Source organism: Mustela erminea, chromosome 5 (assembly GCF_009829155.1).
Source record: "Mustela erminea isolate mMusErm1 chromosome 5, mMusErm1.Pri, whole genome shotgun sequence".
Lineage (NCBI taxonomy): Eukaryota > Metazoa > Chordata > Mammalia > Carnivora > Mustelidae > Mustela > Mustela erminea.
This window is the reverse complement of record NC_045618.1, coordinates 127,813,896-127,830,981: the sequence shown is the minus strand read 5'-3', so window position 1 is coordinate 127,830,981 and position 17,086 is coordinate 127,813,896. Positions and strand designations below refer to the sequence as shown.

Sequence of the window (17,086 nt, the reverse complement as noted above, 5' to 3'; positions counted from 1 at the left end):
CTTTAGGAACTTACTAGCCTTATTGGAGGGGTAGGGACAGGGCTTCAGAAGAAGCAGTAATAATGGGTATTTGGGTTAGGGTTTTGGATTGAGGCTCTTTGTTTGATGCTGAAGCAGACTCCAAGGATCACACTTGGAGTAGCACTAACATCAGCTGTCTGGGACTCAGCCTCCTCTGTTGGAATATGAAACCCTAATTTTATAGCAGATGCTATGGTGTCGGCTTTGAAAACAACAGTAACATCTAGAAAGCCCTTTAGAATTTATAAACACTTTCACATTCAAATTCTCATTAGTCCTCTAAACCTATCCTGTGAGGTCGGTTAATTGAGCAGACATCATAATCTCCATTATTACAGATGAGGACACTGACTCAGGGAGGTTAACTGACTTATTCAGTTTCTTAAGAGGCCAGTATAGTGGGCACTGTATCCAACCCTGGACCTTAGGTCTCCTGACCCTAACATCTCTATCCTATATGCTCTATCCCATATTCTAGGCACAAGGCAAGCCATGGTGGTGATGCATGATTTTAATGCCTTTATGGAAGCTATAGCCTAGTTGGTGGGGGTGGGGGGGGAGAGTAAAAATTACAATTAAACATATTAACTGATTTACTCATTCATTAGTTCAGTCCAGAAATGTTTGATTGGTTATTAGTATTCTAGTTGGTAGGCAAATAAAGATAAAGATTCCATGTGTGCCCTAAAGTCCTTAGAGTCAAGTTGAGGCTAAGAAGAAAGCAAATGGAGTGCAACGGAGTGTCGGGAGTCAGCAGAAATCTCTGCAGGGCACAGCAGGTTCACAAACAAGAATGGAGATGGTGAGGACTAAATTAAGGCTCAAGTAGAAGATTATGTGAAAGGGAAAGAAGTCATGAAGGTCCTTCCACAATAAATGTTCTATCTTACTAGTTTTAAAATGTAATGCTACCCACTGTAATGTTGTAATGTTATATCCATTCTCATCCACTTAAGTATGAAAAGTTACTCAAAACTGGGCAAGCAGATCATTAATACAGAAATACAGTTCTGAACATTGGGCTTGATGGTGTCCTGGACTCTGTTGTCCATCTTGGAAGCTTAATTTATCTCTCTCCCCATCCCTTAATTTTTCTGTCTCTCCCTATCTATGATGTATAGAAACTGAGTTCGGGAATGGACAGTATATGAGCTTTTTACCTGGGGCATTTTTGTTCACCATTTTAAAAAAATGTTAAACTTTTTATTTAGAAACCAATACCGTATTTCAGTGAAGTAGGTTTCTTCACCCCTTCTGTGAGCATTCCTTAAGTCTGAGGAAGAGCTTGTGAGAAGTCAAAAGTACATGCAGGGATCATTTTGTACTACAGATGACGGCCTTTCCCATATTCCTGGATTCTATATCCATTTTAGAGCCTCCATTTTTATTCTTGGCCAAACTGTGATTCAGAACTGAGCCATTGATTATCCTGAAAGAATCCCTCCCTTCTTCCCATGGACACATAGAATAGCAATCAGTGAAATGTTTTTGTATCTGCCGTAGGAGGGACAGAGAGGAAATCTACCTCATAGATCTAACAAAAACCTTGAAAATCCTCAGTAGGTATTTGTTCTCCAGACTTTTCTCTTACCCACCCTACTTGGAATGGTTTAACTCTTTTCCTGGAATTGCAACCAGACTCCCATGAGGGTTGCCGCCTCTTCCTGTCTCTCTCCACTATTTTCCCTCAGAAATTTAAAATGTTTGTGGTTATACAAAGTAGTTCATCCAGGTCTTCTTCTCGGGCCTCACCTGTACACACAGAAAACAATGTCCGTTCGCAGGTAGGACCCTCTCCCCCAAAGAGGCGGGTCTGCAGCTTGAGTTACATCAGTGTGTCTTGGGAGGGTGTCAAGCACAACTCCAAGCAGTTTAGAAACTTGTCTTTGAAACAAGCGCACTCCTCGAGGTGAATTCTGACCAGTGGAATTGCATCTTACTGCATTTGATGGTTTTAAAAGTCTGACTTTACATTTAGACAGGGTTATTTGGACACAGTGGGATTAAAAGAAAAAAAAAGGTTGCATCAAAATATGCTATTTCAGGTCAAATTATTGTATTATTTGTTCTCAATGGCAGGCATAATTGTAAATCGTTCTGCACACCCAGAAAGTAGAGACATAGGTAAGAGAACTATGTAGTTACTGAGGATAAAACCTAACACAGCTGATGAAAGAAGAAAATAAAGCTGGGACATGATTTTGAACTACTAGCAATACTACTTTGTACCTTACATTAGAAATCAAACAAGCTTGTATAGGTAACTATGGCTGACATATTATGAAAGTGTCTATGCACTAGAGTTTGTGTTGGCTTCAGTGAAACTATGGCTTCCATGGGTTTAAAAAAATATTTATTTTATTTGCAAAGTGACAACCATAAATTTTGCTATGTTTGATTGTTTCAACCAGTGATTTCCGGAATGTAAGTGATGTGTCATACTTGCATGAATTTTAAAACAGGCTATTTTGAAATAGGTAAATTACTCAGTAAAAAACTAGAACACCCAAATTGATGGGTCTCCTCAAAACACCCTCTTATAAGACAGGACTATGTATATATTAGAACCATCTTATTCTTTAAATCTCATACTTCAGCCACTTATGTTTCCTACTTTAAAAAATTGCCTATGGAAAAAAAAAAGCCCATTTGAGTATTATCAAAATTTTGTTCTGCAGAAATCATTTGATGCCTTATGAGGCCATTTGAGTATTTTTAGGGTCTTCTCATACCATAAAATTCAATGTTAAAAGTATAATTATTTTGTAAAAAATCAGTGGCAACAAGGGTTTTTCTTTTCCAATATGAATGGGATTTTTTTCCCCTCCTTCTAAAACCTCCCAGCTGCCCTTTGTGAAGTTCCTACAATAATGATAAACATTATTAAACCAGAGACTAAAAATCTTGGTACGGACGGACCCATGGGGGACACGTTACTCTAATTATTTTAAAATAAAATAATAAAAGGGGCGTCCCAGAGGGGGCCAAAGTCTGACTCATCCTCACAATTTATTCCTTTTTGTCAAAGTCACCCAGAAAAGTTCCTAGGAGTGACTAGGATTGTGTCAGAACCAGGTGCTCTCAAGTGTCTTACCTTTGTGGTTTGCCTGCCTGGGTTTCCGAGTCCTTGGTTGGACATTAATGTTCCCACAGGGATGTAATTTTGACTATAACTCTCAAGATTTCTTCCAGTAGAGGCTGAGGCCATTTCTAAACACACACACACACACACACACACACACACACACACACACAAACACACACTCCCCCTTCTCCCCTAGCCACTCACTCTCCTCCTCTCCCTCTCTCTTTTCCATTTTTCTCTATATAGATTGGATGGAACATTTGTTTCCCACATGATCTCTAGAAGACTGGTCTAGTCCCCCCCAGTGGACCTGGAATAAACCATGCTCATTTCCTGACTATCCTGTACTTTACAGATATTGACACTGTGCCACTGCGTTTGGAGTGGAGAGGGGGTTTGCCCCTGTTACTAATAGAGATCTCTATTGCTCTATCTGCTATTTATCAGGCTCATTCTATGAACACCTTATTGTCACATATGGTACCCTGTCAATTCAGCAAAACCCCAGAAAACTCATAGGCAACAATGCAGTTACAACTGCTCTATGACTAACAAAATATGCCAAGTCTATGAATGAATGTGGGATTAAGTTTTTTAGAGCAGAACCACAAACTCATATGTATTTTTACCTCAGTTCCTGCCACTACAGGCTTTACTTCAGGCCACAACATACATACATACACGTGTGCACCTCTTTTCCTTGTTGCAATTGGCAGAAAGCCATATGATGCCCTTTGCCCCTACTGGAAAGGCATGAGACTAAGTCCCGTACCTTCCTCCCACCCCCAAATCAGTTTTGTCTTGCTGACCTCTCCCCAACCCTAGCTTGTGTTCTGTTTTTCTACTTTCCCTAAATGCAACTTACTTTAAGCATGTATTAATTTGATTACCATTCCTACAGTTAAAGAATAGATTACCCATTTGTCAGTCTTAGCCACTTTCTTCTCTTTCAAATGTCTACTTATGACGTACATCCAGACTGCACGCCCTTTTTATTTTTTTTAAAGAAGTAAAACAAACAAAAAAAAAATTAAGAAAATACAAAATTTCTTTTTAAAGAAAATGCAAAATTTGGTTTTAATTTTGGCTATCACCAAAAGGGGAATCAATAAGCCAGAAAAGCAAAAAAAAAAAAAAAAAAAAAAAAGTGTCCCCTAATTGCTCTGTCTGTGCCTCCTCAGCGTGTGCATCTGGTTGTTCATCTCTGAAAGTGTGTGCAATACTTTTTTCTTTAAAAAAATTTTTTTGTTCTTTTCTCCCTTTTTTCTTTGGGAATTAAGTGCTTTTTGTATTATCTCTATCTATCTATATATATATATCAATATGTTTTTTTCTTTGAATTGCTAGATCTTTAACTTTAGATTTGGTTTTATCCAAAATTATGAGAAAAAAGTTATGAATTGTTTTCTGCAATTTTTTCCCACTCCCTCTTTAAATGTGGAACAACTTCAGCGGCAGAATCTCCACATCCACATCTTTCGAATTAGCGCCTTCTCTCTGGGAATCCCTTGCCCCGGGGGTGGCAGGGGGAAGACGGATGTCGTCATTCAGACAGCACCCTTGTTCTCTAGGGTAGTGATTAGAAACCCAGCAAGTGGGCTCCCCTATACAGGCTTGCCTTTCCATCACCTCTGCAAGTCTCTAACCCCCTTCCCTAACTGACTCTAGATGGGGCTGTGTGGCTGCTGGTGAAGTTGTTCAACTTGAATGCATAAATCTAGTCTCCTTGTTTTTGCTTTTAATCTTTTGATCATGATTATTAGTATTATTTTATGTATTTTGGCTACTTTGAGTAGGAAAGAAGTGTAACTGTTTTTATTATTTGAAACTCTAATTGAATGACACTGTAATGATTTTTGGAGTAATTGCATGTTGAAGAAGTTGCAGCTTAGGGTGTGTGAGATTGTGTTAGAGTTCTGTTCTTTATTTCTGTAGATGGGCATGTGTAGGCTCATTTGTTTTTGTATATTGCCCATCCCTTCCTTACAGCCAGAAGCTCTAATGCAGCTAGATCACTCCGTGCCGCCCTTACATGGACATGGCGACTCACTTACACATTCACCCCCATCATCATCATCTCTTGTGTAGTACACTCATAAATACGACCCTCCCCTCTCGCCACCTTCCATACCCCCCTTTCTTCAGCATTGTTCAAATTTATGTGCTGTCATCCATCCCCTTAAGGAAATCTAAAACTTGTCAAAAAGACAAAAATATTTAAAAATTAAATATATATCTGAGAACCTCTATCAGTGCAGAAGTTCATTCAAAACCCTCCAGATTCATAGATTTTTTTTTTGAAAGGCAAATTATAAAAAAGTAAACAGGTTTTTTTATTAATTTTTTAAATCCTCACAATTGGAATTATTTCAAATTCAGAATCAATGCCCTCCCAAGCCCCTCAAAGTAAAACTTTGTTGAAGTGCAGATTTTTTTTTTCTTTTCATGTTATGTGGTGTGGATGTATGTGTTGTTGCCTCCCTGTATCATCCTCTGTTGTAAATTATTAGATTTGAAAAATTAGACATTTTGCTCAAAAGTTTTTTAAGAAGTGACGACAAAAAAGCAAGTTACAAGAATGTGGCAATTCTATTTGTCCAAGAGCATTCTTACACAACTTTCTTTTGTAAATTTTTCTTTCATGCCAAAAAACATGCGGGCAATTTGTTGATGTAAGTTGACTATAAATTAATACGGTATGCTTTTATCACTTAAGTTATTTTGTGGAAATGGTTTCTTTCTTTGTTTTCCAAAAACAGCCTCTATTTTTTATTTGCTTTTATTTTTTTTTTCCTGTCATTATACTGTGAATGCCTGGTCAATGTTATCTGCTTTCCTTTCCTCTAGCTTCCTTTGGCCCTGATGTTGGTTTTATTTTCTATATATGATTTGAAGACAGTACTAAATATTTTATTTCATTTGTGTCCCTCTGCTTAATTTTCACTGTTATGCTCTGTGCTGACTTGCTTCTAACGATCAATGTGAACTCTAGTTTTGGTAGAAGGGGGTGGGTGAGTTGTTCTTACCATCCCAAGGAAGCCTCGCCTCCTTGCCTGAACCAACCTTAAAGCCTTGAAAGTAACGGTAGGCTTTACAGCGGGATAGTAAACTGCTAACAGCTTATGGGAGGCCCGGACCCCCTACCAGAAAGTGCGTTAACTCCAAGTATTATCAGTGGTAATACATCCTCATTTAACTCCTCAGAAAACATTTAGGGAAATCAGTCCTTTATTGTATTTTCCTTCAGCAAAGGGAAATTAAGATACTCTCAAGTGACTATGGTAGTTTGGTTATCCAGGATTATGCCACCACCAGCACCGCAGACTACGGAATCCGTTCTATCGAGAATGAAGGCGTGGAGAATCCCCTCTGTTTAGAGTGTTGTCCGCTGATGATGCCTTCCACTGTATAGGACTCAGTAGTGGTGAAAGCACACACATACACACAGAAGGGACACAATTCTCTCTCCCCCCCAACTCCCTCCCTGCCTCTCTCTTTCCCTCCTGCTCTCTCTCCCTGCCTCTCCCTCCTCCCCTGCCTCCATCCCTACCGCTCCCTCATTCCTTCTTTCCTTCATCTTCCCTCTCTCTTCTTCTCCTTCCTTTCCTGCCCCGCTGCCTCCTTTTACCTCTCTCTCTCCTTCTCCCTCCCGACTCTCTCCCTGACCCTCCCTCTCTGCCCCGACCCTGCCTATCTCCCAGTCTCTCTGCCTTTCTCCCTCTTCCTCCTCCTCCCACACTCCCTCCCTTTGTCCCAATCTCTCTCTGCCTCCCCTTCCCTTTCCCCTTTTCATTAATAGTTGCTATGTCTCGCCTGGATTTAATCAGGTAAACTTTAAAAGGATTCTGCCAAGAAGAAACATGATGATTATCACATCTAAAGTTTTATTTTAGGAAACTTTTCAGGTCGGTAGGTACTGCCACTTTGTGGGACCTTAGCGCTGAGCATATCCCGACCTTAAAGGTATTTGGGTTAATGTTGCCTTATGCACTTTGGGAACACAGGATCAGTAAGAAGTGCTATGCAATTTTTAAATAAAGAGATTACTTGTTTCACTTTAATTTCAGGTATTGTGTTATCAGAAACTATTATAGAAGTAGACTACACAGTGGTTAACAGATGCATTTCCAACCCAGCAGCTTTCGTGAACGGGCTTTCTCTCAGTTCATACGACTTTTATGTTTCATGTGCTGGACGATAATTTGGGTTTAAAACCAAGAACTCCCTAAATGGGATGTTATCTTGTTTAATAGAATTTATTTTTGTTGTGGATGCTATCCATAGGTCAACTTAATAAAGGGGTAATCTTTTTTTTTTTTTAAACACAGGCTCTTAGAATTCTTACAAATCAGTCTTCCAAGTCTGCATTTGAAATAGCCTCACTGAAAAGAAATTAAAAAATAAATAAATAAAATAAAATAAATAAAATAGCCTCAATAATGTAGAACCTATATTTCTATACTCGCACCTTAGCAAGAGTCTACTACATTAAAAAAAGGGAAAAAAAGTCAGAAGGATGCAGTATCTACAGGTCTAAAATGTTAGTAGAAATAATACTGGTAATAGCATTTTGGAGTAACAATGGGTTCTGTGCTAAATACTTAATATGCATTAAAATTAACATTAGCATGCATTCTTCTTCTTCACACTGGCGGTTTGAGAGAGACTAAGTTGTCACTGCCGTTCTTCAGAGAGTTTAAGAACTCTCACCAAATTCATAGCTAGTAAAGCTACGGAGCTGGGATGCCAGCCTGAGTAGGAGGGACTCCAGTGGCAAATCTCTCACGCAATAGGTCAATGAAAAACTCCACTTAACATTCCTTATTTTACAACACAGAATGATATCCAGTGGCTTCTCATCTCAAGTGGGCATATGTTGAAAAATAGAATCCATAGCCTTTCAGAATCAAATCCATTTCAGATAAACTAGGGGGGAAAACGTCCTACTTAGAGATTCTCATCTTATTAAAAAGCCCCTTTGAGACCCTTGAGTTTCTCTGGAGTCTGCTCCCCGGGTCTTTGCCATGTTTGTCTGCGGCTGTTTTTTCTGAAGGTGGACGGGGACTGCAAGCTTCGGGAGATTTTTGTGCTACATGAACACGCTGCTTTGGCACCAAATAACGAGGTGAATATCATTCACCAACTAATTTAGCGGGGGGAGGCATGATTTTTCCGTATTAGGTGAATTTCTCAGCAGAGAACTAGAAAAATGCAAATAAGAGGTAAAGAAAGGAACCTAAATAGACATGAAAGAAATTCAAGGAACTGGAGCATGGTGTCCTCTCTCAGTCTGGCTCTTTGGTGTCATTGGTTTGGTATTTTTGTGACTTCTTAGACTCAAATATCTCCAGAGAGGCAAAGGTTGGAGCCACATTGAAATTTCGTGCTGCTCCTGTTTTTTTTTTTCAGATGACCCACTGCATTCACCATCACCTGCAACATTCTCACAGTTCAGAAAAGTTCTATTAAATTTTTAATACACTGTTTTTTTCGATGGCAGAGAGCCCCTTTTGCTGGGTATCAGCCCTAGACACATGAATTATATATCTATAAATACACTCATAAAGCAAAAAAGCAGGGCAGCCTTCAGGGCTAAAATAGACCTTTTATGTCCCTAGTGATCTCTCTAGTTTAAAGAAAAGCACAACCCTGTCAAAAAGGGTATATGTTCCTGATTTAAAATGCTAACGTTAAGGAATATAGAGAGTTCTTATTCCAAGCCAAAGAAAAATTCGGGGAATAGAATAGGAAATTAGGGTGTGGATGGCCTGCAGTGAAGGGTTTCTGCCTGTAACCCCCTATGATTTTAGGCTTGTTGCTTCAATGAATACTTTTATAAGCATAGACGTCTGGTAGATCCCTGACTCCATAGTCTTTGGGCACTGAAAACAACATATCATCCGCTGTTCCAGCATTTCCGAGGGAATCATTCTAGATTAAAACAAATAAACATGAAATCTTAAATAGCTCTCTATAACCCAAGTTACTTCTCTTAAGGATCTAATCATGGGAGAAATGTATCCTTCATCTACTCATATCAAAGGATGTGTGCCCTTGGAACTCCCCAGGACACTATAATCATCCTAAATCTTAAAGATGGAATTTGATATTAAAATTGATTATACATACCAACTCAAACACCTGTCCCACAAACCTTGTGAATTTATACATCTCTAGAATTTTCCATCTCATTTTCACTATAATTCCCCTTTGTAACAATTCCCATGGCCCAGCTGACTTCCCTTTAAGCTAAAGACTTTCTTTAGTATCTTACGACGCCAGGAAAGGGAGTAGACTATGAACGCTTTTCTCCCTTTTCACTGATGAATTTAGCTTTTCACCAGAATTGGGGCTCACTCTTCCTTGGCAAGGGGGTTCATTTATTATTTTTTTTCTCATCACTGCTGCCAGGATTATTAACAAAAATGGCAAAAAAAAAAAACAAAACTGAATCTTAGTAATTTAGATAGGTCCTTTTATTTAGACACTGAAATAGCAGTGTGCCCATCATTTTAGCTTTCAAGTAAAGGTCTTATCATGTCACTTAAGGGCTCACCAACCTTTCAGGAGCTTTTATGAACTGGTGAGCTTTACGTCTCTCTACTTCATTATGAAAATGATGGTTTCTACTCCTTTTCTTTTAATCCAAGAGAGGTTAAAAGGGCCTTGAATTGGGAAGTGAATAGCAAAGGAAAGGGGGGGGGGAATTCAACTGCAGATTGAACAGTTTGTGGATTTTGTAGACTTCTGACAACAAAGACACTGCAGAAGCTTTAGCTAGGATTGGAAGAAGAGGTGGGAAAGGAGGCAAATTCAAGACACCAGTTGGGTGTCCCAGATGGTACACTAAAATTGCAAAAGAATGCCACTGTGTAATTACGAAGGCGGTAATCTTAATCTCACTTGAGGGACACCAGCACCCTACTTAACGATTTGCCTTTATATTTAAGTGTTCTGTACCAGGCTTTTGACTTTATGCAGAATGATATTCCTTGTCCTTTATCCCAGCTCCTCCTCTGCTTAATAGACATGGGGCAGGTTTTTATCATTGTCCTAAGGAACAGAGGACTCTCAGTATTTGTGCCAGAAAAGAACACACAAGCTAAACTTTTATTCTAGGTGAGATGGGTTATAAAAAAAAAAAAAAAAAAAAAAAAAGTCCTGTCTTGTTCTCTGAAGGAAAGTGAAATCATCCCTGAGTAATCTCTAGGGAACCTTCAAACACACACCATAGGCCTTCTCTTCTCATCGCCCTTCTTGTCCTTAAACACTGCCTTTTTCCATGGGTCACCTTAAATATTAACACTTGCCACACACCCTTTCTCCCCTGCCCCCAGAAGAATAAGGTGAAAAGTAAACTCAGGGTTAGTTTTAGGACTGGCTTCCGTTTAGGGAACTGTGCTCCAAATTCCATTTATAAAAACTAGCAAAAGTTTTATATTATTCATTAAATATGCTGCAAGATATATGAATTATATATGTTCACAATGTAAAACAAAACAAAACAAAACAAAATAAAAACCTCACAGTGATCCAGTAAAGCAAGTCTGAAGCTTTGACAGATTTGCGAAGATCATTTCACTCAGTAGCTTGAAACTCTTAAGCCCTAGAAGAAAGCAGCTTCGGGTTAACACATAGCCCAAAATACCATCTTGAAATTCTCAAGTTTGCGTGTTATTTCCCTACATATGGTAACATTACCAGGTAGGACAGAGATGACCGCTTGCCTTCCAAAGATACACATACATTATGTCCATTACTGCCACCCTCCCCAACTCCATTTCTCTCTGCATAACACAATGTTACTGGCTGATTCTGGAATAAAGCATCTGACATGGGAACAAACGGCTCTTCTCAGGTGCTCTGAAGGTATGCTACAGCCTTCCTCCTGGGACACCCTTCTCTTAGCACAGCTGCAATCGGGGCCAGTTAGACGCAGCAGTTCCAACTGAGGCACAGGAAACATTTTTAAAGATATAAAGTATTGGGGCACCTGGATGTCTCAGTGGGTTAAGCCTCTGCCTTTGGCTCGGGTCATGGTCCTGGGGTTCTGGGTTCGAGCCCCACGTCAGGCTCTCTGCTCAGCGGGGAGCCTGCTTCTCTTCCTCTCTCTCTCTGCCTACCTCTCTGCCTACTTGTAATTTCTGTCAGATAACTAAATAAATAAATCTTAAAAAAAAAAAAAAAGATATAAAGTATGGAAAGCCGAGCAGGAGAGTTCTCATTTGTGAGTCAGTCTTTGTGGGAAGAACCTGGAAAGACCATGTAAGCTCAAAGGCTGGTCCATCTAGAACTTTGCAGTTGTGAGACACAAGTCTGACTTTGTCACCGATAAGGGGCACTTCAGCAAGAGCTGAACATCTATCTGACAATAGATGTTCAAACACCAACCATCCCGTCAGGGCAGTTACTGTGGAACACACAAGAGCATCACACCTGGCTGAGTGCTTAATGACCCAGCTCGGAAATCATATCCTGTTAGTGACTCACCTGTCTGATGGACTGGGACTGGGAAACATCATGCCATCCCCGCTAGAGGATTTTTCTTTAAAACAGCTAGAATACATTTTTGGAATAAATTCAATGAGGACATAACTGTGACTTCCGGAGATTCTTTCTCTGTTTGAAAAATAACACTGTAAAGAGACCTCGATTATCTTGCTTACGTATATGAGTAATAAACGTGGCCCTACAATTAGGTGAATAACACCCACCACAGAATATTTGTGGTACCCATGATTCGCAACACTATGATTTACTGAACCACTTTGAACTTTCCTTCCTGGCCTAGTCCACATGTTTATAAGTGTGATAACTCGGGTCTGTGGGTAAACCAATTTATTTTTCCCACTCTAGATAAAAATCACTGATTTTAATTTTTTTAAGATTCTATTTATTTATTTGAGAGAGAGAACAAGGAGGGACAGAAGAAGAGGGAGAGGGAAGCAGACTCCCTGCTGAGCCGAGCACGGAGCCCCGAAAGGGGCTTGATCTGAGGACCCTGAGATCATAACCCGAGCAGAAGCCAGACGCTTAACTGAGACACCCAGGTGCCCCAAGAATTGCCCATTTTAAAACCTTCCTTGGCTATCTCTACATTTCTGAATCTAAGTTTTCCACAAGGCATGGATATCTAGTCTGGGTATTTTTAAAAATAGTATCCAGCTCAGCGTATATCACATAGAGCATCAAAGCAATGCCTGAACATAATATGAGATCAGTGCCAGTTGAGTTGTCATTTAATGGGGAATTTTTGGAAAAGCGTAGTCCAAAAGGGTTTGTTAGATGAACATTTCAACCTCTCCTAGGTTCCCCTCCCTTAGCATAAAATAAATGAAGACTGAAATTGATAAATGCTAATAAAATTAGCTTAAAGTACTAAAGACGGTCTTTTTTATTCACGGATTTTGATCTCTGGGACATGGAGAAATGCATCACGCTCATCCTCCTGGGAGCAAGTAAGTAGAAACCCAAGAAAATAATAAAGAAATGCTAGGGCTCCCGGGTTAACCACATGCATGAACGCACGCACACCCACAATTCTGATAGCCAGTCAGTTCTCGCCAACAGGAACATGGAACGTCATTATCTCGTGAGCAGATCCTGGAAACAGAGTACTTGAACTCTAGCTAAATAATTACTTGAGAGTATCTTTAGCACCTAGGGATTTCAGATTTTGGTGGCAAGAGGCATATAATGGGCTATAAGCCAGTTTAGAATGATCAGGCTACAACAAGAAAGGATCCACGTGCGGATCCAGGTCATTCTGTCGTAATTTCTGATGCCTAGCCTGTGAAATACAGTCACTGAGAATGACGAGGAATTGTGTCTATCTACAAATATACTAATTGTGTTTTTCTTTTTCTTTTCAATCCCAGGAGGTGAATTAGTTGTCCCTCTTCTTGTAGAAGACCCTTTAGCTACCCCTCCTATTGCTACTCGTGCACCTTCCATTACACTCCCCCCTACCTTCCGCCCCCTCCTCACCATTATTGAGACCACCAAAGATTCCCTGTCCATGACCTCTGAGGCGGGGTTACCTTGCTTGTCGGACCAAGGCAGCGATGGTTGTGATGATGATGGCTTGGTGATATCTGGGTATGGCTCAGGGGAAACCTTTGACTCTAACCTGCCCCCTACTGATGATGAAGATTTTTACACCACCTTCTCCTTGGTAACAGATAAGAGTCTTTCCACTTCAATCTTCGAAGGTGGCTACAAAGCACATGCGCCCAAGTGGGAATCCAAGGACTTTAGACCTAACAAAGTCTCCGAAACTAGTAGGACTACTACCACATCTTTGTCCCCTGAGCTGATCCGCTTCACAGCTTCCTCCTCGTCTGGGATGGTGCCCAAATTGCCAGCAGGCAAAATGAATAACCGTGATCTCAAACCCCAGCCTGATATAGTCTTGCCTCCGTTGCCCACTGCCTATGAGCTAGACAGCACCAAACTGAAGAGCCCACTAATTACTTCCCCCATGTTCCGTAATGTGCCCACAGCAAACCCCACGGAGCCGGGAGTCAGACGGGTTCCGGGGGCCTCAGAGGTGATCCGGGAGTCGAGCAGTACAACAGGGATGGTCGTCGGCATTGTGGCTGCTGCTGCCCTCTGCATCTTGATCCTCCTGTATGCCATGTACAAGTACAGGAACAGGGACGAGGGGTCCTATCAAGTGGACGAGACGCGGAACTACATCAGCAACTCGGCCCAGAGCAACGGCACGCTCATCAAGGAGAAGCAGCAGAGCTCGAAGAGCGGCCACAAGAAACAGAAAAACAAGGACAAGGAGTATTACGTGTAAAAATGACACCGCTCACAGTCACGTGAATTTATGACATAGAATTATTTCTATATACATCTATAAAGACTTGGAAAATGAATTTCACAGATGTCAGAACTGTGATTACTATGAGATGGGGTGTACCATGACTATGGTGGGGAAAACCATTTTTAAAAGGACGCACACAAAGATGTACCTACCTTTAAAATTCAGCCATGGCTGCTTTGATTCAGTCATCGCTCGGAGACAGAACATTCTCTCTGCCCTGCTGTATCATAAAGCACACACTCTGCGCTCTGGAGCAAGCCGATGGCTCCCCCACTTTCGCGGACTTGGAAGCTTCCTTCTCTTGAGGACTTTTCACCCAAGGTAGAAGACTTTCATGGCTTACTTGTTCCATAACTCCAAGTGAGTCTGTAATGATGTTTGTGAAGCTTGACTGTAATGATGTTTTTTCTTTTCTTTTGGTTTAATTATGTAAAAAACAAAAACAAAAAAATGAAAAAAATTAAAAACAAAAACAAACAAAAAAACCCACCCTTATCTGGTTTTGGCCAGTGTACGTGTACTTTTCAAGATCTGAGGGGAAAAAAAAATGGCTTTTGGGTTTTTGTTTATTTTTTGAGAATGACTGGACATAAGAAGAAAAAACAAAACAAAAAAACTCAGAAAATGAAAGTAAGAGAGACTATTGCCATATGAACTCAAAAGCTACCATGGTGTTCACTCTACATATCAGGTTGTGGTATTTCTAGAATCTGTTGTTTGTTTCCTGTATGATGCTTTGCTGAACACATAGCAAAATCACATGATGGATGATGGCATTGATTTGTAAAGCTGGTCCCTCAGGATCTAATTTCAGATTTTGCCACCCGAACCCTGACCAGATGGGTTTAGGGCTGGTTTTATCAGAGCTACTGGCTTTACTTAACAATATTGTTCCTGTTCATTAGCCCAGCCAAATCGTGGTAAAGGAGAGAGCCCCACAAAACAGAGCCTTTCCCAGGGAAGGGGAAGAGGGGGTGGGCTGGATATGTGACTGACTGAAATGCATGCACATAATAAAAGACAAGACAATACTAAAAGTCTGTTAAAGAATCAAAACAGACAGTAGGGGAGTTCAACGTGTGATGGATCCACAAAAGGTCACACAAGCCAAACGTGGTGACAGAGTGCAAAAGACATAGTTCTTCCCCCGCCCCCAACACGATGTTTTTCATAGTGGTTTAATTTTGTAGCCCGACACTTCCAGATAACTCTGTCCTTCCATTCGCTCACGTCTCCCTTCACCCATCTTTTCTAAAAAACAAATAAATAAATAATAAATGAATAAAGCTGCTGTGACACACACACAAAAAGGAATTTAATAGTATAATATATATATAAATAAATATATATACAGATATATTTATCATGGTATGTTTGATGGGATGACTGAAACAGGAAAACTGTTCAAGTCTTGAAGTGGAATGAGACTGTTGTTTTAAAAGAAAATAACAAAACAACAAAAAAGTAAACCTTAAAATGTGAAGAAAGTGTGAGTTTTAGTTTTGTCACAGTTAACTGTGTCAAAGAGAATAAACAATCTTCTCAGATTTTGTTTACATATTTTACTACATTTTTGCTGGTATAAATTCCTTAGCCACCTATGTACATAACCGCTTTAAGAACCGTCTGTTCTTTTCTATGGGTTTGTTTTGGTTCATTTGGTTTATATTCCAGTTGTCTGTCTTTCTTTTTGAAAAGAGGAAACAATGTACAGAAAAACAAACTGGTTGTGTGGCCAAAGCTAATCCCAAAAGCAAGAGACAAAGCAAGACAAACATGCACACAGAAATAAAGTATGTCTTCTGGAGGGTCGGTTATATACAATTTCTTTTGTACAGATGAAAACCAATCAGCTGTTTAGATTTAGAAATCTACTCTTGCTGGTCTTTGTAAGTTGCATGAATACTTGATTTCGAGAAATATCTTAAAGACATGGGGCAAAAAGCGCAATCGAAATGATGGTAGCCTTGACGGATGTATATGGAAAGAGGTGTTCCTCATTATCTGATATTTCAATGTTATGAGTTTCGGATTTTTTTTGTTGTCATTAAAAAAGACAGGATTATAAAGAGATATCAAAGCACGACTTTAGATAACTTAAATGGCCCAACCTATATGAAGTTGATTATATCTCGATGTCTGTAAAAGATTGCTGTTTTTGGAGTCTTGAGGTCTTGTGAACTGATTTCCTGCTTTCTTTCTTAAATTTTTTTTGAGTAAAAATACATTTGTTCTATTCCTTTCAGTGTAAGTTTCTATTTGGACAATTTTATGGGAACATGTGCATTCTGTATGTGAGCTTCTATCATATTCCTGTTGTTTTATGAGCAGACTCTTAAGGAATTTATTTTATGATGTTGTGAAGTTACTGCTTTTTCTTTTTCCTTTCTCTTTTATTTCATATTTGCATTTTCGTTCAAGGATATGCTTAGCAATAAAATGTTCTTCCCCAAACCTTGTATGATGATGCATTTTTATTTTCTAAACATTTGGTAAGAGATCTTACACTAGAGCTAAACATGTCATATCTCATTAAAAGTAAGCTAGGACCATGTAAAATAAAATATTCTAACCAGTTACTAATTCCTTCTATACATTTATTAGAAGTGGCATATTTATGGACTACACAACTGTTGTCTGTCAACTGAGGCATTATTATTTAGATTGCTATGATAGGGTAAGCTGGAGAACACTTCTGAACAGGTAAGATGACAGAACATTGTATTCTGGGAAGTATTATTGGATACTATAAGTTACCAGACATTTAAAAAAAAAAAGTATACGTACATGACACAAGTCCACGAACTTCTAACGGTTTGGCAGAACCTTGCTTATATAATGTCTTAAGCCCTGGAAAGCTTTAGATGCCTTCTCTCCAGGTTTCCTGGCATATTGACATATTTTTTTTAAATTATTAAGTCGAAAGACAAAATATAAATGAATGCGTACATCTTTACAGTTTCTTTCTAGATTTTTGGATTATAAAATTCTGCAAATATTCACTACAGCTGGCACCTTTCTCATATCTCAGGTGTCCTTGACTTACCAGTTCCCTACACCCATTTACTTTGCCAAGGGGATAATCCGTCATGAGACTCCACATTTTTCACCACGATCCTGACATGTCAGTTAACTGAATCAGTGTACTC

At 39.5% G+C, this 17,086-nt stretch overlaps 1 protein-coding gene across 50 annotated transcripts in view; it reads left to right on the top strand.

Moving 5' to 3' along the window:
• Nucleotides 1-14,373, top strand: part of NRXN3 (neurexin 3) — a 1,567,429-nt gene extending 1,553,056 nt beyond the window's left edge. For 20 of the 50 annotated variants that reach the window (XM_032341519.1, XM_032341517.1, XM_032341510.1 and 17 more), the window contains one exon: nt 12,985-14,373. In XM_032341519.1, coding sequence (XP_032197410.1) covers nt 12,985-13,910 — 926 coding nt within the window. In that variant the 3' untranslated portion in view covers nt 13,911-14,373. Of the gene's footprint in view, nt 1-5,095; nt 5,774-12,984 lie in introns of those variants that run through there. The other 30 variants (XM_032341548.1, XM_032341546.1, XM_032341549.1 and 27 more) reach the window with 6 other exon arrangements.
• The last annotated feature ends 2,713 nt before the right edge of the window (nt 14,374-17,086 follow it).